This window comes from Betta splendens, chromosome 2, assembly GCF_900634795.4.
Source record: "Betta splendens chromosome 2, fBetSpl5.4, whole genome shotgun sequence".
Taxonomy (NCBI): Eukaryota; Metazoa; Chordata; class Actinopteri; order Anabantiformes; family Osphronemidae; genus Betta; species Betta splendens.
Window position 1 is genome coordinate 21,710,300 of NC_040882.2, and position 26,131 is coordinate 21,736,430.

Here is a 26,131-nt window from a genome sequence, read left to right on the forward strand (position 1 = left end):
GGAAATCATTGTTCTCGTCGACACAAATTCGTCCACCTCGAGAAAATAAACTTGCCCTTTATTTGAGGCACGCTGTTTACATGTAGTTCGGGCAACCCGAGCGTGCGCGGAAAAAGCCGAAGTTTGACGCCGAGCAGCAGCCGTAGCGACGCTTGTTAGAGTTCAGGCAAGCGGACGGATCAAAATGGCGGACGAGGATATTACGCTTGATGGAAAACCTCTCCAATCGCTCCGAGTTGCGGATTTAAAAGCCGCTCTGGAGCAGCGGAACCTCCCAAAAAGCGGACAGAAGAACACGCTCATCAAGCGACTGAAAGGGGTGAGTGTTGGGCCGGGTTGTGTGGGCCTGTGTCGAGTCTGGCTAAGTTCGAGAGCAGAGAAGCGGTGGGGGGGTTGACATTAGAGGCCGTAACGGTGTGTGGTCTCGGAAGCGGGAATACATAAACCGCCTGCCACTCGATATTCGACACAAACCACTGTCTTTATTGTAGCTTACGTCTAAATGGTAACACAACCAAGCGAGTCGCCGACTAATTTCGGACTTAATTCGTGAGTAGTCTTCGTGCACCATGTTGCACACAGTTGAACTGTGCACCTGTCAAGTCGAGGCCTAAGCTGCCAACAGCCGCTCGTTGCTGTAACGAACATCACCGTGACCGCGCTGCGTGTGTATGTCGGGGTTACGGGGGCGCGCTCCGCGATGTAAACACTATTTAAAACGCTTACAGAACGACCGAGTTACGCGTTTTTGTGTTGGTTTTGCCAGTACTGTTCTTGTTGGGCACAAAACCTCCAATCCATAAATATCAGTAGGGCTGAAGCTCTAGTACAAGAGGCCGTCGACCGGACTCCTCTACCCAGTAGGGAGGACAGTACCAGGCACCCAAAGTACGGTTTAAATAGCATATATGGACATTTTATATCTTATTCAGTAAACGTGTTTCCGTTAGTGTTATTTCCCTGTCAATGTGTTGAGTCAGACACGTCTCCACACTGGCAGAAATAGAGTTCCACTCAAGAAAACCAGGTCCTCCATACAATAATAATTTGAATAAGGGCATTGTAATTGTCATTTTTGTGAAGTCTTCCAGGATTTTAACAGACATGAACAAACTTTAAGTGCCTGTATTTCCTTTGAGAGTCTGTATGACTCCTCAGTGCAGGTTATACACCTGGTTACTGGCGACATGCTTGTCAGAGTTTGGCATTAGTGTAAGAACATAGACAAAAATGCACGTAGAATTTAAATAATTGAAAAGAAAATGTGAAATAATTTCATGGTAAAGTCACAATAGAATACCATCTCAACAGGCCCCCGCCTACAGATGTGTTTTGTAATGTTTTGCATAAGCATTTGTGTTCAGTGATCACCAGTGAAACCTAATATTCTGTGCAGGATGCACAGGTGGCTCATTTGGGTAGAATTGTTGCTGTTGTAATATACATTCAGTTTGATGACTGCGCCACAGGTTAGTAGGATGGAAAGTCTCCTTAATGTATTTAATTGTTATGTTGTACACTCATTTATGCAGTCACTCCATAGAACATGGTTCTTAAAAAAATTTAATATAGCTCAAAATATGTGAGAAAAGTGTCAAATGCCTGGCTTGCAGAGGTACAAATATTCAGACTTACATGAGTTAAAAGATGGACCCTTTTTTTTCTAAAGATATGTCTTCACTACAGGATTATTAGTTCGGCATGGGCATTCCAACAGTCACTTTATTAAGGAAGCTTTATTGTAACTCTGTGTCTTATCTCCTTATGCTCTCATGTGCTGTGTTCTATCTTTTAATATGATGTTGTATATTTTTTTTATTTTAAACAACTCAAACTACTCACTTCCTGCAGGCTTTGATGTTGGAAAACCTACAGAAGTCATCATCCTCTCACGGTGGGCTGCAGCCCAACTCTCAGGTACAGAGATTTTAAAAAGATTGTTAGTTTGTCAGTCCTTTGGCAACTTATGTGGTATATAAGATCTGTGTTGTACTCATCTTTGTTGTAGATAGGGGAGGAGATGTGCCAGAACAGCTTCATAAAACAATACCTGGCCAAACAACAGGAACTCCTTCGCCAGAGACTTGAGAGGGAGGCCCAACAAGAGGGGGGAGCTAATGGTACAACACAACACTGTAGTTCTGCATTCTGGCACTGACTTGATTTACTTGAGCTTCTATAGTTCTTTGAATCACTTAGATCAAATTGTTAAAATGTTGTGTAAAATGTCATACAACAAGAGACTGCCACAGGAACTGTATGGTCTTAATTTCCAGCTATGTTTATATTACATGCATGTTATAGTCATCCATTTTCAGACACTTATCGAAAGTCAGATTGTGGTGGTAGCAGTTTATAATCAAGTTTTTCCTTGTTCAGAATCAGGAGTGTCTGTGAGTTCCAATTATGACTGGTGCCGACCTTTAACCACTGGTTTGTGTCTATCTCTGGCAGAAAGCCCAGCAGTGGCAGAGGAGGATGACGAGCACTCTGAGGACAATGACAGCTCTTCCTATATCAAGGTCAGTAACCTCCACACACTGAATAATCAAAGATTTATGTTATACATTTCTATAATAAATGAAAAAAATTTCTACATTTCAGTGTGTTATATTTGATTATATTTTAGCTGACAATTTTTATGTTACGCATTTATTTTCATAAAAGCTGTTTCCATCGTCTTAATAGGTCTGAAATAACATATTGTATTCACAGGACTCTATTAGTAATATATTGATATAATATTAATAAATATGCTATCGAAATCGGTCTTTTATATCAGCGTAGGGATTTAGTCTGATTTTACAAGGCTTACAGTGGTCTGCTGCCAAATCTTTAGTCAAGAACTTAGCCACTCAATGTATGTGTAATGTAGGCAACACATGGACCCTACCATGTAGCCTCCCTCTTTGAAATAGGGATGTTGAGTGAGTGGTGTTCACAGGGTTGTGTTGTTTAATGTCATCACTAAATCTCTAACTTTTAAACATTGTGCCCCTAATTAAAATTTGCAGATGTATGGATAGAATTAATTGAGTTATGATCTTTATAGTTACATCTCTCAAACTGACAATATTATTTGTGGCCAGCAGCATCACTCCATACTCTCCCAGCCAGCTTTCACCAGGGCAGAGGAGAAGGTTCCAGTGGATGTATCCCCAAGTCCAAACCTCTGCCACCAGGAATCCTCCGAAGCTTCAGGTGCCAGGATGCAGAGAGCAACCTTTCATCAAGTTCATATGGACCCACCAGCTCCCTCTCCTCCTCGCGCTGTAGCCTCCTTGTCAGTCCGCGTCCTCAGCCAGCCTGACCAGCAGGTACTGCCTCCTACTGTGTCCCGAGCCCAGGAGAAGGAAGGCACAGCACCAAGCCAGCTGGGATCAGCTCATCCTGTGCTTCACCTAAGCCGGTCTGCTGGAGTATCAGGAGGAAGTAATGCCCATGAGGATAGTGATGAAGATGATGATGATGTGGATGAGAGTGAAGATGATGAGGATTGGGGACCTGGCCCTGCCACGGCACGAAGGGATAGAGTCCCTTCCCAGCCACAGCAGGTGACCCCCAGTGTCTCATCTGCTGTTGCAAGGTCCAAACGCAAGCTTCAGCCACCACAACACATTCCACCACCACAGGTACACCACACCCCTATGCAGTTGCGCCATCCCACTCCTCCTCCTTCCCCACCACCAAACCTCTTCCCCCTGCCTGACACTCCCAAGCAAAGCCCACCAAACATAGACGACCAGGAAGGCCCAAGGGTGGCATCTTTCCCACCTCCCACCATGCAAAGGCAAGACTCGGATTTAAGTTCTCGTTCCAGTAGCCCAGAGCCCCCTGTGAAACGCAGGCCAGGACCTCTCTCCCTGCTTGTACACAAGATGGAGTCAGAGAAGGCTTTTCATTCAGGGACCACCTCAGCTGCGGAAATGTCAGGAGAGACAGCAGACTCCACTCCTGGGTCCTCCAGTGAATCTCCATCGCAACGATTGGCGCGAAAAAGTCAACAAGAGGTTAGTGAGATGGAGGAAAAGAGGCAATTAAAGGAGGAAACGAAGAAAGAAGAACGTCGGGAACAAGAGGGAGAGAAAATGGAAGTTGAAGAACAGGAGAAGGAAAATAAATGCTTGGAAAAAGAGGTGGAACAGGAAAGAAAACAACTGCAAGAAAAGGAGAAACAACATGAGAAAAAAGAGGAGGAAAAAGACGGAAAAGGTCAGGAAGAGGAAAAAGGAAAAGAGAGAAGACACCACGAAGTTGAGAAGAGAAAAGAGGAGAAGCTGGTTAAGAGTCGTGAGACAACAACCAAAGAAAGGGTAGTTGTGCCTGACGCTCAAGATTCAGATTCCTCTTCAGATTCTGACTCCAAATCAGACTCTTCTTCTCGCTCATCACAATCCTCCTCCTCATCCTCCTCCTCCTCCTCCTCTGGGGATGCCAGGCAGCTTAAGGTCAGTGGCCATGTGCCTGGTTGGCTGAGTTTGATTATGGGATTTACCAACATAGAAATAGTGTTGGTAATTAGTTGTTTCACATGTTATACGTAATTTTTGTTTTTATTATGACAGTAGTCTGGTTTGTTTGTCCTTTTTAATTTCTCTTGCTTTGAAAAATTTCACAGAAGGCAGCTCAAGGACAAGCGGCAGACGAACAGAAAGCAACAAACTTGAATAAAGAAGCAGAGAAACAACACCTGTCAAAAAGGTCAGTAAGCATAATTAAAATACAGGTAACAGCTGTACTTAAGTCTTTATATGATTTGTGGCTTCAGTTCAAAAGTTACACTACAAAAGTTAACCACTTGGATTGATAAAAATTTTGTCTACTTTGTGGGCTTTTCAATTATGGTGATGTGATGCGTGCATTTCTTTGTGTCAGACATATAAAAGTAAACACATCTTAACACCAAAACTATAGTTGGCATTAAAAATGAAACTAGCAGTTTATTACAACAACCTAAACCATTGGAGCTGGTCTAGTTAGTGCTGCCATAGTACACACGATGTGGTATTTATGATCACACTTCTGTATATCCCAGCTGGCTGTTCACTTGCTGGTAGGGGTAACTATGCTCTGCACCTGTTATCACATGGGAACAAAATCAACAAATAATTTGTACTATTCCTGCGTTTGCTGCTTATTATGACTTTAATGTGCATTTATATCTCGTAAACATTTTATCACCACTACTTTTTAATGCATTGTGGTCAATGGATGCAACAAAAAAACAATTATACAATAGAATATTATGCCAAAGAGATATTTCATATAAGTAGTGGAAGGTAAAGGTAGGTAGTGGTAAAAGTGGTGTTTATCTGCAGTTAATGAATGGGGTTGTACAGCTTCCCTTGATTTTTGTTGCTCTGTTTAAACAGCTCTTTGCTTTGTTCCGTTTTTTTATGGATTTGAATAAATGGATTGGTCACATAAGGGTGGAGGTAATTTTCCACAGTGTTAGCATGGCTGAGCATAAGACAGGCCTTCTAATTATGCATAACATTGGTCACAGTGCTGACAGCTTGCCTCTGAGATACTCACAATCTGAATTGGTTACAACACGACATTTTCTCTCACACTGCTGCGGATTAAAGCAGATTGTTCAGACAAAGCCTCCCAACAGACCAGGCTTGTTCTGGAGCCTTCCTGAGGTAAAAGTGTCCTCTCTTCCTCATTTCGTGTAGACCGGTAAAGCGTTGTTCTCGCTATGCAGCCGTTTTATTAAAGGTAGTTCCGTATTATTTTTGCGCCAATGTCCAAGAATTAAAAAAAGCACTAAAGGCTTTTATTTTGAAAATATCGGAGCGGAAAGGGTTTTTTCCTGGTGTGGTTGACTTGACGCCGCTCTTCAACCAACATGGCCGCCATGCACGCATTGCATCCCTGACACCGACGCAGTGTGCGGCTAATCGGCAACAGAAACAATCACGATCGGATTGCTTTTAATTTCGCGTCCCTGATCTCAACCCACGCCGGACCGGGATAACCACCCAGCGCCGGCGCGTCGGTGATTGATTCCCGGGGGTTCCCGTCCAAGGCCGGTCACAATGCTGTCCGAAGGAAACAAAAACGGGTAAGACTGAGCCTGAGGGCGACTCAAGGCTTCAGGTTGCTGGTTGCACTTTTTCTCTCATTATCCACAGCGCAGCTGGGACACGCTAGCCGCTGTCCGCCTGCTGCGTTCTACCGTGGGACCGGCTGGACGAGGCGCTCAGGCTTAGCTAGCAGCCCCTTCCTGCCTTTTAATATCATGTCATCAGTTCACATTGGCCTGGTTGGGAGCGGGTTACATGCTCGCCCATGTGAGGTGAAACCGGGGGTGGGGACGTCGGTGGGAGTCTATTGTTGGGTGAAGGGGCAGCGAAGGTTTTTGGGGGAAGGGGGCCTCCATTCATTGATTAGACCCAAAAATAGCTTAACGTTGGAGGAACACACTGATGAATAAATAATGGAGTCACATTTCAGGGTGGGATGAGAAGAAGCATGTGGACACTGACCTCTCTCCTCCTCACTCTTCTCCCATACCACATATCACAGAGTTATGTTATTATATATTTCCAACGTTATGTTTAAAAATCAGCATTACTTTGTTTAGTTGTCCTTTACGGCTCCAGTTTGGCCAATTCCCCGCAGTCCACACAGTGAGGTGTTTGTATTTTTGGGTTGGTGTGAGTGTTAATGATCTCACTGTTGTCTAGGGAGATCATTAAATCAGACATCTGTTAACTGTACAGTCAGTATGAATGGCCCTTATGGTGTGATATAATTTTCCCAGCTGGCATGTGTGGTTTGATCGGTGGCAGTGTCTCAGGCTGTTTTTTGAGTCCAGATTGTTGATTAGGACATAAGAGTAATTTTGTTGAGCTAATGAGAGATTTTGTCATGTTCTAATCAGAGATAATGTCTTCATTTAGGGCTTCTTTTCAAAGATGCTGTTCCTCATGTTTATGCTGTGCTTCCTTATTCCAACCTAGTTATGAATACAAAGCTGGTTTGAAATGAAGTTACCTGAGAAGAAAATGCTGTGCATCACTCTCTGTCCCCCCCTTTCTTTCATTGTCTTTAACATGACCCCAGATTGGCCTTTCCTCCTGTCTTGATTCTAGGGTGTTGTGTTTCTACGTGACATCTGTCTCCCTTTTCTATTCTGTGCAGGTGTTCTGTGCAGGTGTTTCTCATGATTTACGCACACTCATAGATGCTGACATTCAAACCTAATCCAAATGAGGGGAGATGGTGTTGCACTAAGGGGGTCTTTTTGCCTGTGCAGTGATTAATCTCTAAAGTATTTTTAAATAATCTATCGATTATATCTATATCTTTAGATTTCTAAAGTGTAACATCATAGGCTGTGCTAAAGTTCTGCTTTCCATGCCATGGAGAAGGGGGCTGAAAATCTAAGGCTTAAATAAGGAATTCAAGGAATATCTTTGTAGAACATTATTGTGCAGTAAAGGACATTTAAGTAATTATTGGATTAGGAAAAAAACATTCTAATAAGGATAAACCTTTAGGCATTTTTTTAAACTGTTGCTTTTGATGGATCACTGCACTCATCTGATCTGATAGTTATGGCATTTAAAGAAGTTTATTTTGAGGCTGACTTAATTCTAATTCTGTTATGTCTTTTTTGTGAAATATCTAACTTAATAATTACAAAGATACATAAGGATTAAAATAAATATATTTCCAATGAATGTTAATTTAAAAAAAAATATGTTGTGACTTTTGTTCAGCTTGTATTTAATAAAATATGACATCTGAACTAGAGAGAGTGCATGTTGCAGAAATTTGGTATAGCTACTTTCGAGTAATCCTTTTAAATAGCAGTTGTGTATATACAAAAACATGTTGTGAATCAAACAATAGTTAAGAATGTGCACTGTGATGGAGACGGATCCTTCAGTATGTGAATCTCCCACCTACAGGGTGCTGCCTCTGTGCCTGTGTCATCACATGGAGGCAGCGGAACAGGATTTGATAATGCTGCTAGGGTGATGGTATAACTAAAAATATAATCATTCCATCTGCTGGGTTTTGCGCTGGCCTTAGATAGCTGATAAAACAACCGAAGCCAAGAAGCTTTTGTCTGTGTGAGGTCTGACTCAGTATCTATAATGTGTGGCTTTCACTGGCTTCCTTAGAGAAGTTTATTATGACCTGTCTTGGATGTGATGTGGACCTCACACGTGGAATCAGCTGTGAGCTTATGTCTTGGACCATGAGTTAGTTTGAGGAGCATTTGTGACCCTGGGTGTCAGTTAGCTGGTGAGTTATTTATAGCAGGAGTGACCCAGATCACTGGCCTCCAGCAAGCTTCCTCTGACTCTTCCAGTGTTTTCTTCTCTTTTTATACACATTGTTTTGTCATTACCAAGCCCCAAGAGCTTGGCTGGTAGGATTATTTTCTTCAATTAGCTGCACCTAATGATTTTTTGTAATCACAATTCTTGTGTAATTTTGTGCAATTGTTCAGTCTAGTTGTCAGACTTTTGTCAAAGGCGATGAGAATGAAATCCTCAGCACAGAGCAGCTAAACCTTGGTCATGTTAATCAGTTAAGATTTTGATATTTAATTGAATTAATCCTTCTTTCAATACAAAAGCAACATCCACTAAGGGGTCATTATTTTCTATTCGACATTACACATTTAAAATCCTGCTGCACCTCATTGTCAATACTTCAGAAGAAGAAGTTGACATTTTAAGGTATTGTTTGAAACGTTCAGTTTTAGTCTATAACAATGGGGGGAAAAAAATCCTTTTAAGCAGAATACAGATACACATGTAGCATACAGTACTGGATGTAGTAGTCCTCTCCTGTTGAGAATACAGTAAGACTAGACGAGTCCAGGTGAGAAGGTGGTGACCCCTGGGCCACGGCACACTTTAACATCTAAGCCTACCTTCTCTCACCTTTTCCTCACACATCCTACTTCCTGCAGTGAGGTGTCAGAGCCAAGCGCAGCTGCTGTGACCGAGGAACCAGACTCTGAGAGCTCCATGGACCAGCAGCCAGGGTCCAGGGCTGAGCCAGAAAACGACAAGGAGCGCATGGAGGAGGTAAGGTCACGGAGAGCGTGGGGTTGGCCGGGTCTGTTCTGTCTCCCACTAATCTTCATTCTCATTCATATAAAAAAATGTAGTAAAGTACGTCACTCAAAACCAACACCAGCCTAACATTTTTGCAGCTATTATTCTTTTCAATCTGATTCTGACTTTCTGCATCACGTTAAACTTAACACTTAAAAGTAAAAAAAACAGTTGACTATTTGCACTAATAATGGGCTGATTTGGATTTGAGGCAAGTAATAAATAGGTATGAACTAATCCTTTCATCTGCATTCAGTGCAACTAATGTTTTGTAGGTGGCTCATTTAGTTACATTGTCTCCTACTCGTGCCTGGTCCATTGGGGCTTGCATATGTCTGATTGAATCCAAGTAGTTGAGTGCTAATGTGTTATAACGCCCATCCATCTGTGTTGCGCATGCTGTTTCACTGTTATTGTGATTTTGCTGGAGAAGAAAGTAACAACATTAATCTCAAAGACCCCTGACACACCAAAGAGACCATAGTTTAGTGACTGTGTTTGTCTTCGACCTGAAGCTGTTAGTGTTTAGAGCAGAGCTGGTCTATAAAGGTTTTTTCTCTATCTGAGGACATTAGTGTAACAAATTAATTTACTGTGCCAGTGAATCCCACAACGCTGTGACAGAACTACTTTAGACTTTCCCTTCATGTCAGATTGCACATCAGCCACCAACTGTCTCCTTTGTGCAAAACAGTATCAGCCATAAAGTAGGTACACTTACTGTGTATCCTTGTCTTATGCCCTACACACATTTAGGTGTGATTCCTCAAAGGAATACTCATAGTCATATGTCATCATCTGATTTGGTGTGTCAGGGTCCAAAGAGCCATTGCTCTAGACCTGAGTATTTAAGCCTTTGAGCTTCAAAAAACTGATAGCAGCTGAAAAGCAGCAACAGAAGATGCCCACACTCACATATTGAGCTACTATTTCAACCTCAACCTTGCTTTCTTCTCTACACCTTCTTCACTTGTTCTTATCAAAAACACCTTAATTAGATTGACCACTGAGTGTCTATGCAATTAATGTTATTATGAGCATGTCTTTTTCACTCTGTGTCTTTTGGTTTTGTTTTCCCCTTGGCTTTGCATGAGTAATGGACTCTGACACTTTGTATAAAGATGCATCAGAGCTTGTTTATGCTTTTTCCTTCACCCTCTTTTCGTTCCCTCTGCTCTCTCACTTGCTCCTTTTACACTGCCTCTCTCTCACTGACTTTCTCTCTCTCACTCTCTCTCTCTTTTTGACTCCTTACTTTCCATCTTTTGACTTTGTATCCCATCATGAAAGCTTCTCTCACTATATATATTTATGGTGTGATTGCTGTTTAAAACCCCATTGATTGCTTTGTTATGAAGGTGCCCATGCCTCTTCCATTGTCCCTAATGGTACCTGCTGAGTACTACTACCACCACCACCAACACCTCCTCCACTCCTCCTACTTCTCCTACAACACCTGTCCCGCTATGCCCAAGTGCGTCGTTGGTACCTGAATTAGGCCCAGAGTCTGCAATCCACTGAGTACTACACTGAGTAAAGCCTGAGCCTGCAAGGCACCCCCTCTAGCCCTCCAGTGACTCGCTGAACCAGCAGGAACTGGAGATCGCATCAGACCACTACCTACAGCAGTGGCAGCCATGGTAACTGCACCAGCACAGTTGTCATGGCAACTCGGCCTCAAGGGCTGGAAGCCTGCTCGCTGAGCTGAACCAGACCCGACTGGACTGCACTGTGCAGCGATGAATAATGGGGCAAGAGAAGAAGAGGGTTTTTTACTCGCTGCATCTTGTACTTCGCTTCCTCCTCATCTGCCATTTTGAGGATGCTCAGTCTGAAAGTGCCAGCTTCCAACTTTCTGGCCTTCCATCTCCAAAGAGACAGCTGCAGCTCAGAGGAAAAACAAATCCTCCTCAAATCTTGAGTTTTGTTTTCACCTTTAGTCCCACACTGCCCTCTGGTTGTGGGGTGGAGTAATGACTTTGGAATGGAAAATGCTAACCCATGCTGTGATCAAAGCATTTATGTCAACGCTACTTTGGATTAAAAGAAATCCAGTGGATTAACATTAATCAACTTGAAAGAAATTGTTGTGGGACAATTTTTTAAACAAAACCTGCTGGATAAAACCTGTTTGTGGATGTAACATGACTGTGTGGACATTAACTTGCACTGGAACTCTGGTTGAGCTAATAAGGCTAAACGTCATCCAATGCCTTGAAATGCTGACCACACAAATCCATTCTTCAAGTGTGCAAGTAAAACCTTCTGCTTTTGGACTGTAATTTTTATCACCACGCCTAAAAGAATGGTTTCCCTGAACTCTTCACCGGCTCTACAACAGTAGAGACTTTCAAAGGAAAGAAATGTGACACACAGCAGCACTGTGTGTGGGTACACAGTGACACCCATAACACACACCTGTGCCTAGAGGGCTGAATGTAATCAACAGATCATTGCCTCCTCTTCCCCTGCAGCCACAGTGTCAAAAACCTGAAGTGTGACTAATGATCCGCTGCCTGTGCTGCGGAGCTGGCAGATGGACAACTGCAGTCGCTACTGTTTATTTATTTATAAATGTATGTCTTCACTACACCCACAACGCTGCTCTATTTCCAAGGATTGTACAATGAGAAATATGCTCCCATTTTTTCCCACTGAGACATTTAAAGCTTCCTCGTGACAAGAAAAAGACAAAGTCAAGATTTATTCAGCAGCTTTCTGGACATCAAAACGACATGGAACTAAAAGAATGAACTAAAAAGCTGCTGGACAAAAACCTCAGGACAAACATTTGACATTTGAGACTGAATAGTCGCAAGCTTTTAAATGTGGATTTTACTTTACTCAGCACTGTTTATGGACTAAGTACTGCCCCACCTCCCACCTCTGTCAGACTCTGTGGCAAGACTATTTGAAACTTCTGGCTTCCCAAAAGACTGAAACATGACTTTGTGATCATCAGCCACTCAAGAAAAGTTGTTCCCATCCCCTGTCAAGAAAAAATCCATCCCAGTGACCAGTTCCTGCCTGGTGGCTCATCTACACTCTAACTGAGCCGTGCCCTCACTCCTCTGCCTTCTCTGATTGGACCCTTGTTGCCTAAATACAGTACTCACTGTCGTGCGGTTGGGCCATAGTCGAGCAGTAAGGAATCAGGTGTCAAATGGTACCAGGAACTGACTTGTCATTATTCCTTTATTTAAAATGTAAAATGATTAGCCTGAAGGAAAAATAATCTAATTCTGATTTATTTTGTAAATAATATAGTAAACTATTTTCCCTTTTATGAAACTGAATACCAACTTTGGAACTCTTACACATACTGCAGTTTAAAATTTACTTTTTGACACAAAGCTGAGAATATTTGCTGTTTTTTCACAGACTGTAAATCTAAGGGTGTCTGTTAAGAATTATAAAATTTTTGCTGAATTTTAACTGCAGTATTGATAGCCCTCATTAGTGATATTTGAGCCTTAAGCACCTCTGCTCATAAGAACTAAAATATTTAAAAACGCTTGTTTAGCTGCAGCGCTTTAATCCAAACTGTGCTATAAAAAAACATTAGTGTTAGTAACACACACTAACGTTTTTTAGAACTAATGAGCTGTTCCTTTACAATGTAATTACACTGACACTTTACCATTTCATCTTAGTAGTCCAAGTCCTTGTAATGGTAACAATAGTGCCTTGCACCTATCGAGGAGGTTGCACAGGATTTTACATTGTTGGGTCTACTGGGTAGTTGGGTTTAAATTTTTACACAATTTTTTAGCTAAAATTTCCTAGATGGGATCTAGTACCTTTACAGTAGAACCCAGTTTCGGTTCTACACAGCTACTTTTATCCTAAACATGTTTTTTCCTCGTATAACGGAATAGACGTAATGATTTATCTTAGTTCCTCTGAGCAGAGGTGGAAAGCAGAAATGTACCTAGAGTATCGACTAGGAACTCTCTATTGTAGTAGAATTGGAGCCTCTAGGCCTCTGTTACTTTAACCCCTTGCCCCCTCCCTTTCTCCACTTCCTGTTTCACCTCCTCTGTGTTGATGTCTGATTGGTGTCTGAGCTCTTGGTTCTCATCTCACCCCGCACCCCTGGGGTTTCTGTATGTTCTCTTTCTGTCTCCCTCTTTTTCCAGAGTACCACTTCTAAGGCTTTTGCTGCTCGCAAGATTTCTTTGACCAGTAAGTATTTTTTATTTATATTTTTTGACTGTTTCTTTCTTCACAATAATTAATGATAAGGCATTGTCATTCTTAGGTTTACTCTTGGCATTTAAGCTTATATTTAATAATATATTTCCAGCTCTAGAGTAGTGTGAATGGGTCAAAATATGTCAAAGCTACAAGGGTTAACTGTGCACTTCATTTCTATTATTTGATAAATGTACCATTTAGTTATACATGTTTTGCTGTTGCTGATGAATTATGAATTTACGTGCAGTATTTTTTAGTATGCTACAGCCAGCAATCTGCTTATTTATAAATGTGTGTACTGTTATTTCTGCAATACTTGTACTGACATGTCGGAGAGTAATTCCTCCCATAATTTGTCCTTTCACTAATGAAGAGATCTTTTTTTTCCCTTGCCTGTGCAGGCAGTAAGACGTCTCCAGGCACCACAGATGGAGGAGCAGGCGACCCTGAGACAGGAAGTGCGGCAGGGAGGAAGAGACGGTGGGGATCTAGTACAGCAGTCACTGCCAAGAAACCATCAATCAGCATCACCACCGAATCACTGAAGGTAATGACACAGCAGGTGATTAGGGTCTGGGAAAATTGGCATTATATATTTGGTTTCTGTGTGTTCTGTTAGACAGATTAATTTATTTGAAGCTCTCTTTTTTTAGCAAATGCCTACATTTTTGACAGTCTGAATTTGTATTGAGGCATTCTGTCTGTCCCTTTTCTTCAGTCTTTGATTCCAGATATTAAAGTTAATCAGGACCAAGTGGTAGAGCTTCACCCTGAGGAGCTACAGCTGTCTGGAGATGAAGAGAACCTGGACAGCAGCCACAGTGACCAGGACAAAGGACTCAAGATCCAACGTACTGTTACACAGGTAAGGAGATAACTTTCAGGACTGATTATGTCCTAATGCTGACAAATCTAATACAACTGTGCAAACAGAAATACAGAGAGAGGATGCAGTGATGATGAACATAATCTTTGATCCTGCTCTGTGATTGTGTGGGAACATCCATTTTTAATACTGTTCCTCCTTAGGTTGTCTCTGGTGACAGCCAGGAAAATGGACAGACAAATGAAGATGAAAATGTGGAGAAGACGGAGAGAGAAAAACAACGCAGGACTTCCAGAGACGAAAGGAAGAGCAGTCTTTCTGAGGAAACCTCAGAAACCCAGACTCCTGTCAATGTTGATGGAGAAGCCGCAAAGGGTAAAGTGGACCCCTGGAAGAAACCTGTAGCTTTTTAATTGCTGTAGTTTGTTGACCACAAATCACTTTAAATTCTTCAGTTTCCCGTCATCCTTCAGGCAGGCCTTTCTTTCCCTCTGTCTTGATTACAGGTATTGTTGTTATTTTCAACCTTGCCCCACTCACCCTCCTCATCTTTTCCTCAGTTACCCCCAGCGACAATCTGGTGCGCCGTTCTATCAGCCAGCAGAAGTCTGGTGTGTCTGTGACTATTGATGACCCCATCCGCACATCAAGGCAGCCCTCACCACCTCGTGGCAAACTTTCCAATATCATCCATGTGACCAACCTGGTGTGTTTGTACTTGTAATATTACACTGCAAAAAAGTACTGTTCTATTATTGCCGTCCTTGTGTTTGAAGACCTACACTTATTCAGATGTTTATTCAGTTTATGTACTAATTTAGTCATTGTGGGGAAACTGGAGGAATGACCTGTTTTAGAAAATGTATCTTTAAATCTTTGACATTAGTACCAAAGACTAATGTGATCAATCCTTTATAAATGATCCAATAACTAAGGTTGTTTAATCTAATCTGTCTAATCTCCAGGTACGGCCCTTCACTCTGGGCCAGCTGAAAGAGCTGCTTAACCAGATGGGCACTGTGGTGGAAGAGGGCTTCTGGATTGACAAGATTAAATCTCACTGTTTTGTCACAGTGAGTATTTACTAACTAAATGTTGAGCATTTATTCATTCATCATTTACCTGCCACAACTTGTCTATTTAAAGGATATTGCTATTTTGCCAGAACGGTTGTTAGCAACTTGTGTGTGTAGAAATGAGTTTGTTGCTGTCAGTATTTAGAAAGATGGTCTTACCCAAAGTTACTGCTGTTTGCTATTCTACATATGAAAAGACCAGTAGGAGTTTTTTTGTTGCACAAAGACCCATTTAAGGCGACATACTGAGAAGCATACTGTGAGCTAAATACTCTTACTATTTGTATAATGAACAGACATGATTATGCTGCATCTGACCACGTCTTTCCTGTCTCTTATAGTACACTACAACAGAGGAGGCAGTTGCTACCAGAAATTCCCTCCATGGGGTAAAATGGCCGTCAAGCAATCCCAAGGTCCTCAACGTTGACTTCTGTGAGCAAGCTGAGGTAATGACCCCTTATCATTGTAGTGCAGTGTGTCAGGATGTGGCTAACTACTGCTCCCAAAAGTTTCAAAGCCTTTTCACAGATATCACAGAAGGTTGTTTTCAGTTATCCAGAATTTGAAATGATTGCATTTTTCCTCATTGTTGTCTTTCATGTTATTTCTTATTTTGTTCAATTTGCTCTTGTCTTTTTTTCCCTAAAGCTGGACTTTCACAAAGGTATTTTGAAGCCAGAAAAGGAAGAGGAACATGCTGCACAGCCAGCCGGTCCTCCAAACCGACTGCCCCCCCTAATGCCTGAGAGAGACAGGGACAGAGAAAGGGACAAAGACAGAGAAAGGGACAAGGAACGAGAGCGGGTACGGGACCGGGGAGTGGGAGAAGTCCGAGATCTGTGGGCAGAGCGGGAGAGAGAGATGGAGCGCCGGGAGCGTGCTCGTGGCGAGCGAGAATGGGACCGGGATAAGATCCGTGAATTTGCAAGACCAGGAGAGGACGGACGGCGGTCTCGATCCAGGGAAAGGGAGCGAAGGAGGAGGGAAAGAGCAAGGAGCAAGGAGAAGAAGACTGATAAGAAGGGTAAGGGGGATGGGATAGACACACACACACACACACACACACACACACACACACACACACACACACAAACACACACACTATTTATCCTATAACATGAGAGAAATCCTGTCTCAAATCACACAATGCCATCTAGGCCTCACTGAGTATTTTCTGTCTACATGTGAATATTTGTCTGAAGCAAAGCTGTGCTGTCCTCTGCCGACTCAGTAGCTTTTGTTTTGTCTCCTCACAAACAGAGAAAGGAGACGAGCCTCCAGCTAAACTTCTAGATGACTTGTTCCTGAAGACCAAAGCTGCCCCGTGTATATACTGGCTTCCCCTTACTGAGGAACAGGTTTGTCTCCACTCAAATGTTGACATTTATTATGAACTGACTTATTTGTCAGACAACCACACAATGAGTGGTTGTGCTATCACTTAGAACTAAACAATATTTATATTTTTTGTCAACCAGGCAGCACAAAGGGTCTTGGACCGCAAAGAGAGGCGAAAGGAGCGCGAAAGAAAGCGCAAGGAGCAGGAAGAAGAGGAGGAAAAGAAGCGAGAGGAGGAGAAGAAAGAGAGGCTGAAGGGTCGAGAGAAGGACGGCGGCATGCCGCCGAGCGGTGGAGCCATTGGACGCGGCGCAGATGGAGAGCGAGAGCGAGAGCGTGGCCGAGACAGAGAGGTGGACAAGAAGAGGGAGAGCGGCCACCGACCCAGACGGCCCTCGACCGGCGCCGGCGGTGGACGGCGCTCCCGTAGCTGTAGCAACCCGAGGGACCGGCGCCGCTGAGGCCTGGGCAGCTGCAGGGAAAGCTGATAGCAGCGCAGCAGAGGACGCAGCAGACAGGAAGTCTTGGGAGGGCGCGAGTGTTCCCACTCACTGAAGGTTTCCTCTTGCCTCTAAGCAGGACTTGTGTCTGCTCCTCGCTGCCTGCCCACCGTGCATTCATTTACCCTCTTCGACGCCAGAGTTGTCTTCCACACATTTCTGCCAGTCCTCTCCTCCCCAGTGTCCAATTTACATCAAAAATACTTATTACATGTTTGTTTGAAAGTAAACGGTGGTTCTAGCTCCACCCCCTCACTAGCTGTCTTCCAGAAAGTCTCCCTACAGCCTGTTGCATCTTCTCCATTGATGAAAAGAAACAAGGCGGGTGGTGGTTTTTTTCTTGTGGCTTTAACATTTTGTCCCACTGAGGTTTGGAGCCTGCCCCTTTATTTTAGTTCTGCGGGTGCACAGTTCCTTCCTCCTCCAAGCCCTGTAATAAAACCAGACCAAAATAGATCCCTGACCTTCAAATATTTGCTAGGATCAGTCGAAATGTTTCACTCTTCAGCGTTGAGTTTGTTTTCTTATGTTCAGCTGAATTTCTGTCCAATTTAAGATTTCTTTTTTGTAATGGATCACGTTTGTTTTTTAAGCCCTCATTGTGGTTTGTTGTGTTACAACAGGTGATGTTTGTGTGAGCGTGTCCCTCAAACATACCACTGGTACATGAGTCTCAACACTGTAACACAGAAAACTGTAATAGGAAGATAAGTGGTATATGTGATGCAGGAGATGTACACACGCCCTGGGTTGGTATTTAGTGGATGTTTTTGTGGGATGGGGGGTGAAATTCTTTGTTCTATAATTGCAGTAGGCCGACCTTCACTGCGCTGACGTCTCCTTTCCTCTGGCTATTCAAACATATAAGGAGGTAACATAAAAAGTTTATCTTCTAGTATAGTAATGGTTACAATTTTAATATTTTTAATTTTGTTTTTAGTTCAGACCTGTTTGATTTTGTAACTCTATTCCTGCTCCTGCTGAATGTACCGAGAATTAAAATTAAATAAATTTAAATTGGTTATCAGCTTGGATGTTTTTGCTTTAGATTTCTCCCACAGCATCATGACCTGGCTCAGAGCCGCTAGGATGGGTGTGTTGACCTTCATCCAGTCAGAACATGAATGTTATGTTGAAATGAAGGAAATCGTAACAGGACTGTGAAATTTTAACATGTGAAAGACGCATCAAAAATATTTATTACAGCATACAGAAATTACAGTAATGTTGTCCCCTAATTTGTACAGATTCACACAAATCTTACAGTAAAGTCGAATTTAAGTGCAAAATGTTTGCTAATGGTAATATGTACAAAATAGTTACGCAAAAATCCCTTATTCTTCTACAGCAAACAGTAGCCAAATGGTAAAAAAGCAGTAGTTTCACTCCCTTATAACTATAGTACAGTAATAATACAAGTACAGCAGGCATGTACACAGAAGACACTGACGTCTCCTCTAATATCAGCAGTTTCATGGTGACATTAACGTGAGCAGAAGCGGTGACAGCATGCACGTCCTCAGCGGCGTGGAGCAGCTCAGTGTGTGTTGTGAGGGGGAATGTTGTGTGTGGCGCACACTCTGCTCATGTGACACGAGTGGCAGAGGAGATGAGAGTCCAGAGGGAAGCACTGCGACCCGGGCTTATCAGACAGCTGCTTACCACACTCCTGGGGGGGGGGGGGGGTGCAGATAAGACAGGAGGTGAGGTAAACTTTACAGATATTTCATAACTAACAATCGAAAGCTCCGACCTTCAGCATTCAGTACAACAGGATAGAAGCTAAGTTGATGGGGACTTACCTCGCAGTGGTAGCACTCAAAGTGATAGTCCTTGTTCATTGACACCACCCTGAGGATCTCTTCACTGCCCTGAAACACAATAGGATTATTCATTTATTTAATATTATTATTATACACTGTCTGGAAATGCAAATCACCACAAGAATATTTTGGAATGACACTGGATCTAAATGAATCCTCACCTCAGTGGGTAGGATGGGCTGTAAACAGGCAGCACACTTTGGGGCAAAGGTCCTGCAGGATGAAGCGAGAGATTTATACTGATGGTAAACACATGAATCAACTTTATATTTAGCTGAAATGTCTAGACAGAGCCAGGATCTGAGGCAGGTCCCCTGTCAGACGTCAGCACTCACTTGTTGTAGTCTGTGACGCAGTAGATGTTGCTGTGTTGGTCCACTGTGAACGGGACCCCGTCCAGAGCCTTGGAGCACACCACGCAGCGGAAGCAGCCGGGGTGGTACGAGTTCCCCACGGCCTGCAGGATCTGAGCACCAACGCTAGTCGTTATTGCAGGCCATCAAAATAGATTTTCATTGTAATATGTACACGTACGAATACGCAGGTATACATAATTATGACCAGGTACATTTCCATTGTTCTACTGTTTTATAAATAATTTAAGTCACTGTTTCTACCTTTATATTTATTAATCAGTGTGAACGTGTAATTAAAATAAATGCTGGTGCTGGGGATAATTAAAAACATGTTGCTCATCAACTTAAGGGTCGGTCTTGAAATAATCTCTCAACCAAACGTAACTAGTGAGAAGATCAAGAACAAACAATTCTCTAAAAAGCTTGAATGTGGTTAGTTCCCTCATAAAGGGCTCAAAATCATAGACTCCCTTTGGTTTGCTGTTTATATTATGGGTATTATGTGGTTCATATATGGTAAAACATTTTAAGCTCATCACTACAGAGTCTTATTTCTTTATTTATCAAAACCCAAAGGCAAACATTCCACTGAAATGTGCCGTGGGAACCAAGAGAGGAGCCAACGAAAACATGCCTCTGAATTTCTTTATCCCTTGGGGGCTTTTTTGAAATGACTTCTTGGAAACGTGGGACACAAATAACTTAAAGTTGCTCAGGACAGGTTAAAGGTTTCACTAGATTCCCTTGGCTGTACTAGGTTGCCGCCGGAACCGAACCCCTCACCTGTTCGAGGATGAGGTGGCCACACACGTTACACTTCTCCGCAGCGGCCTGGAATCCTGAAAACTGTTATTAAAACAGAGAGATTACCATTAGGAGGAGATCAGCCTTTGAACGCGTTGTGTGCGAGACAGATGACAAAACATGACCTCAACTCTTACCATGTAATCCTCTTTACAGTACACAGAGCCGTTGACATTGTAGAAGTCCTTGTTTCTCAGGGTGCGTCCTACAGACGGGGGGACGGGACATCGTCAGTAAACTCTTGCATTGTGACCAACATTACTGCGTCTGTGGAAACTCACCGCAGGACACGCAGGTGAAGCAGCGGGTGTGATAGAGGCTGTCCAGGGCCTGGCAGGCGTTGTCCGCCCCGTACACGCCTTTCCCACACTTCACACAGGTTCCTGTAGAGACGGGGGGGATAAGGCGGACACAAACATGCATTTAGTCGTGTAATCGCTCGTCGGCTCTTAGCACTTCGTTTACGACGCATTCCAAGAGGATGTGTCTGAAATCCAACTCCACACAAAGTGTCAACACTTGTAAATCCTCTCGTTCGCACCAGCGAGGGGATTTTCACACAGTTAAAACCCAGTTGCCGATGCCAGCCTGTTTGCTCATCCACCCCGGTGTCTGTTATTAAAGGGAAACTCCGCCGGATCCAGCGTTTTTGGCACTTGTTCCACAAAATAGACAGACTCCTTCTGGGGGGTTTCGGCTCAGACCTTCCATTACGTTGTCCTTTAAACCCAACAATTGAAGCAATTTGGAGCTTAAACAAATTGCATTTTTCCCTTCACGAACCTCAGGAAACAACAACAGAAAGTGGCAAATTACACAATTTACTACTTTTGCTACTTCCTTCATTATTATCCAACAGCAGATAATAATTTCCCCCTTTTCAGTCAGTGGAACAGATGCTCGACTTCCTCAGGAAACCAAACCACAAACGCTCAGCAATTTCCTTAGAGATGACAACATTACAGTCGGGAGCAACAGATGAATTAACACGACACAATATAACTTAACTTGCGTTGTGTCTAAGTAGCCGCTGAACGTTGAGTGGAAACATAATGTGGCGGTCCGAGCTTCAGGCCTCTGATCTATTTCAGGGTCTGTCTGCGTTTCTGCTGCGGCCGAGGGAGTGCCGCACAAATCAACTATTCCTACGCTGTGCTGCTGCGATCCTGGACAGTCCCTTCAGTTTTTAGGAACCGGCTCAGCTCCGTGCCAAAGCCAGAAACCAGAGGGCCAGGAATCCAACTTTAAATATAACGTCTGAGGCGGCCCCGTTCGAAATAAGCTGCGAGAGAGTCGGGTTAAGTGACTCGGAAAGAATGCGGGGACTTTTTAAATTGGAGGTGAAGCTTTTGGGTTTTTAACCAACAATGGTTTGTACAAAGAAGCTTGTGTGGACACAGGCCTAGAGCAAATAAACATGGGTGTACTAGGAGGAGGTTTGGCTCACTTCCCTGCAAAACATTTGTTTTTTTTCCCCACACCTAAAACTAATTAGAGGAGAAATAACATTTATTTTACAGCTTGTTTTGTGTGGATCCATTCTTTTTACCTTGTGGGTTAAAAACCAAATAGAACGTTCTCATTTGGACTCTGCGGCCGCCTGCATCTCCACTTTCTTGACTCCACGCGGGGCATGTTTTTCATTTTTACTTTCTTTCCGATTGGAGGGTTTTCTTTCTAGCGCTGCTGAGCATTACCTCTGAACGTGCAGGTGTTGGCTGAGCTCAGGGCGTCTGTATTTATGGCCCGCTGCCTCTGGTTTCTTCCTAATGGCTGAGAGGAGTACAGTATTGTATGTCCCCTCTGGGCACGCATACCTGAACAGAAAAACAGGCTACAGCACACCGCCCCTGCACACGCCAAGGCAGCAACACACACGCACACACACATGACTCACACACACACACACACACACACACACACACACACACACACACACACACACACACACACACACACACACACACACACACACACACACACACACACACACACACACACACACACACACACACACACACACACACACAGCGTTACTGTGGCCTGAAGTCACTCGGGGGAAACACACCCTGCTACAGAGCAACAATAGACACTCACACACACATTCACCCAGCTACTGTAACGCACATGCACGGATCCTGAGCCCTAATCTTCGGTGACTCAGTAATGGCTGGAGCTGTGTTTATGCGGAACCTTGTAATTTGTGTCCCGGCGTCACAGCGCAGCTCCGCGCTCGCTGTGGCAAATTGGCCGCGCGTCAACCGACGCTGATGTTTTGGACACAGGTGCGACTGTGAGAGATAGCAGGCGTATCCGTGCTGGTATGAATGTCATGTTTTGCCGACTGTGCATCTTTTCGCGCGTCCCACACGTTTCCTTCACTTCCCTCTTTCTGCTCCTGAGCTAAGTGCTTCTACTTGTCTGGATCAGTTTCTGAAGCCCGAGCTTTTTTTCCTCCCCTTTATGCTTCGCGTGCTATAATCCTGCATGTCTCTGCAGGTTCCAAGGCATCACCCATCCATCCATAACATTACAACTATTAATCTGTCCGGCCTTCCTTGCATCCATACCCAGCCTTTCATTTAAAGGCAAACCTGTGATCCAACACCGACCAGTCAGAAGGACGATAGTAAAACAGTGAATCTGTATATGAGCAGTGCCGGCACTGGCTCAAGTTCGGGGTGCGATTTCTCCCCCGACTTTTCTCTCATCACTTTCCTGTCTCGAACGTGTACCCTGAAAACTACTGAATTAAACAAAAAAGGTCTCACCAAAGAACTCCTGTCGGTTCTCCACCGCCTCTCTTCCGGCTCGGAGCCCTGGTTCCTCCTGAGCGTTGGCTGGTGCTGCGGCTGAGGAGGGGGCCAGTATCGTCGCGCTTGGCTTGGAAAGGGCCAGAGGCGGCTCCTTCAGCATCAGCCCCTCCAGGAGCCCGTCGTCTCCCAGCACCGCATCTCTCAGAAGCAGTCGGGTGAGCTCCTCCTGGTACCGAGTGCCGGGAAGGTCTGAGTAGCGGGCCCGCTCCCCCATCACACCCCCCTCTTTGCCTCTCCCCCCTGCGTGTTGCTCATCCCACCAGTCGGAGCCGCCTTGGTAACACGTTGCTGCTGGACTTCCAACAGCAGGCGGGTAGGAGTGCCGACTATCGTAGGTCCCTGGACGCATCCCTCCATCGAAGTACTGAGTCCAGGGCTCCCCGGGTGCTACGCCAGCCCTGTAAATGGCTGCAGAGGCCCCTGTCTGCACAGAGTGGGGCTGCTGCTGTGGCGGGAGGCCTCCGGAGGCAGAGTAGCGAGAGTCGTAGCCTAGGCTGATGCCGCTGGTCCGGTTGCTGCTGCAGCGGCTCCCCATGGGGCTCCCTCCTCCACCGCCACTGGCAGTGCTGGAGGCAAAGCTGGACCTGGGGCTGACCAGCACTGACTCCTGCAGGCTGAAGGATGAGCATGGGCTCAGAGTGGGTCCTGGGGGGTAGAAGAAGCCCCCTCCTACACCACCTACGGTCACATCTGATGGGCGATGCGGTGGATGGGAAAGGGATGCGGGCCTGGTGCTCTCCCACAGTTCACTGCCCGTGCTCAGGCGCTTGTAGAACAGAGCCTCCTGGAGGGAGAAGCGCTTGTGTCTCTCCGGCTCAGAGAGGTAGCCCGGCTCCACCAGGCCGCCTCCGCCTCCTCTGGGAGCGGACCCATATCCCGCGGCAGCGGGGTACGGTGGGGCTACGGAGAGGGGTGGTGGCTGGGACAGGAGCTGCTGCCGTCGGCTCAGCTGCTGGAGCTCCAGGGAGTAGCGGCGCTGGTTGAGGGACGCCTTGGAGCCAAACGGCCCCGGGAGGTCGGCCTCGGGGCCCAGGCCGGACTCGCGTCTCAGGTGGGAATCCACCCCTTCGCCCAGGTAGCAGGAAGCCCGCTGCTGAGGGGAGCGGCGCCTCAGCGGTGCCAGGATGGAGGGGGGAAGCTGCGCGTCGCCCTCTCCAGGTGCGGGAGCCAGAGCGGACGGCGTCGACGGGGGCGCGAGGAGCTGAGAGGAGGGCACCGCCATGCCCCCGCCGCCTCCGGCGCCGCCGCCTCCTCTTCCAGCCAGCGGAACACACGCGTCGCCTGTGGTCGCAGAGGCGAGCGAGAACTGGCTGGGTCTGGAAGGCGAGGCGGCTGCAGCGCTGGGGGCCGGTGGCACGGCGCCGCCCCCAGAGATGCCGGCGTTGGCGTTGCTGTTATTGGAGTTGTTGGCAGAGTCGTGTTTTTTCTTGGAACTGTTGAATTTCACACTGCCCGAGTCCGTTAGCTTCAGCTTCTCCAATAACTTGCTTATTGGCCGGTCCATGGCGAACGCTTGTTTTTTTTTTTTTTTTAAATTACCTTTCTTGGCAAAGTCTTATTTCTCTCTCTATAAATTACAGATGAATCTGCTCAAATACAGATGTAAAGCAGAACAAATATGTTCAAGTCAACCTACAGTTTCAACTACAACTATAGCAATTCTAAAGAAACAGCAAATTAAAAGCTGGGACTGAAGGACCCTGTATATACACACTCACCCAATAAATAGAAAACTGATAAATAAGACCTTTAAGACATTTCAGGGTGGTTACATGACTTCAGTCCTCTGAGTCATCTGGTTTGCCTTCATGTGGAAAGTCCACAGGCACAGGTAGACTGTGGTGAGCGGGGATCCATTGGATTATCAGACAATTACTAACAGTTCAAGTCAATCCAGACAGGAAGTGGGAGAAACGCACGTCTAGGATCACTGCGGCGTGACCTATGGTCGTGGAGGGCCTCCTTTGTGGAGCCACATCTGCATCTCCTCCGACTGAAACGTGCTTCAGTGAAGTTTGCTCGGTGGCGGTGCTCCGGCGAGGGGGGGTTATTGTAAAAACAGACACAAAGCGGAGAGGTCCGGCAGGACGCAGGCTACCGCTGCTTCATGCGGCTCCAGTGTAGACGGCTAAATAAGTCCCCTTGTGCACAGATCGTCGACTCAGCCGATGTCTGCCATTCATCCCGGGATGAAACGCGCTCGGAGAAAAGTGCAAATGTCCCGACTTACTTCAGCTCAGGCAGCAGCGAACGGAGCACACGGCACCCGCTGGACTCCTGTCCGTCCGTCCGTCCGTCCGTCCGTCTTTCCGTCCGCGCTCGAACGCTTTTATCATTCCCGTTTTCCCCAAAGGAGGAATCCTGTCCGGGACTCGGTGCGATAGTAGCGGATAAGTTTGGAGCCAGAGGAGGAAACAGGAGAACCCGGCGCGCCGTTGCAATTAGTTCCCAGCAAGAGCGGCGCTGCACTAAACGAGCCTCTCCGGATAAATAAAACCGCTCCCCGTGTGCTCTGCACGGTCGACAACTTTGTTTCTTTCTTTCTTCCCCCTAAATAATGACTTTCCTCCCCCCTCGTTTCCAAAAGAGTCGACTTCGCCATGACATAGGCAGCTAGTTCCGGATACAGATGTTTCACAATAAACAATTTTCAACGCACTAAAATTAAGGTTATCGCCATAATCAGTGGTTCCTCAAATATTTATGTAGCCAGGACACGGGGAGCAAACAGAGGTTGCCTTCAACAGGAATGTGTTCCTGCTAGTCTTTATATAAAGTTTTGTAATCAGCGGTGATGTGCTATGTCACATATAAACGTGCCTGCTATTATTTTGAAAATGTCCTTTGCCTGCTTTAGCCCACTTCCTGTGGCTATGTTGGCGATTTGACGCAACACTGTTCCTTGATCAGTGAGTGGCGGCTCGTTTCCCACCAGGCCGGAACACCTTTTCAGCAGACATGGCTGTTCGTCATTCATCCACAAAACTCCCCCCGAGGTGGTGCCCACTTCTCCGAGGCCTGTTCCTTCCAAAAAATAATAAACATGCTCTTAAAGGAACAAACGAGATCAAATAAACACATTCGCACGGACTGATTATAGTCTATAGAAACTAGCTAAGAAGTATCTTAATGCAGGTTTATGCTAGTTTCTCAATAACCTTGTTTAATTGTCCCGAATAACGTATTAAAGTTTTTTATATAAATATTTATCGTAAAGTCTATGGTTCAATGTCGATTGTCTGAAAGCTGAGACATGTCAATTAGATTTCCTCTTGTAGACCTGAAATGTTTAGTGGTAGGGTTTCA

The 26,131-nt window shown here is 44.9% G+C and overlaps 2 protein-coding genes across 4 annotated transcripts; one reads left to right on the forward strand and one right to left on the reverse strand.

Moving 5' to 3' along the window:
• The first annotated feature begins 150 nt into the window (after positions 1 to 150).
• acin1b (apoptotic chromatin condensation inducer 1b) lies at positions 151 to 18,053 on the forward strand. The gene is made up of 17 exons (XM_029170247.3): positions 151 to 319; positions 1,852 to 1,917; positions 2,009 to 2,120; positions 2,455 to 2,522; positions 3,093 to 4,448; positions 4,619 to 4,701; positions 8,939 to 9,056; positions 13,226 to 13,271; positions 13,685 to 13,830; positions 14,002 to 14,148; positions 14,313 to 14,484; positions 14,670 to 14,815; positions 15,075 to 15,182; positions 15,527 to 15,634; positions 15,837 to 16,212; positions 16,449 to 16,546; positions 16,667 to 18,053. Exons 1-17 carry the CDS (start codon positions 185 to 187, stop codon positions 16,985 to 16,987), a joined length of 3,606 nt encoding a protein of 1,201 aa, XP_029026080.1. The 5' UTR covers positions 151 to 184; the 3' UTR covers positions 16,988 to 18,053.
• Positions 18,054 to 18,202: 149 nt separating this feature from the next.
• On the reverse strand, positions 18,203 to 25,849 carry ajuba (ajuba LIM protein). Of its 3 annotated transcripts, none has more exons than XM_055502211.1 (9): positions 22,781 to 25,849; positions 21,707 to 21,859; positions 20,291 to 20,392; positions 20,147 to 20,214; positions 19,989 to 20,051; positions 19,185 to 19,315; positions 19,011 to 19,062; positions 18,829 to 18,897; positions 18,203 to 18,695 (listed from the first exon to the last, which is right to left on the reverse strand). In XM_055502211.1, the coding sequence occupies exons 1-9, from the start codon at positions 24,327 to 24,329 to the stop codon at positions 18,564 to 18,566; spliced, it is 2,319 nt and encodes a 772-aa protein (XP_055358186.1). In that variant the 5' UTR covers positions 24,330 to 25,849; the 3' UTR covers positions 18,203 to 18,563. The 3 variants fall into 3 exon arrangements, with proteins under 3 accessions (XP_055358186.1, XP_029026114.1, XP_029026131.1); XM_029170281.3 differs by having other exon boundaries at positions 21,707 to 21,826; positions 22,781 to 25,841; XM_029170298.3 differs by lacking the exon at positions 21,707 to 21,859 and having other exon boundaries at positions 22,781 to 25,837.
• Positions 25,850 to 26,131: the final 282 nt, after the last annotated feature.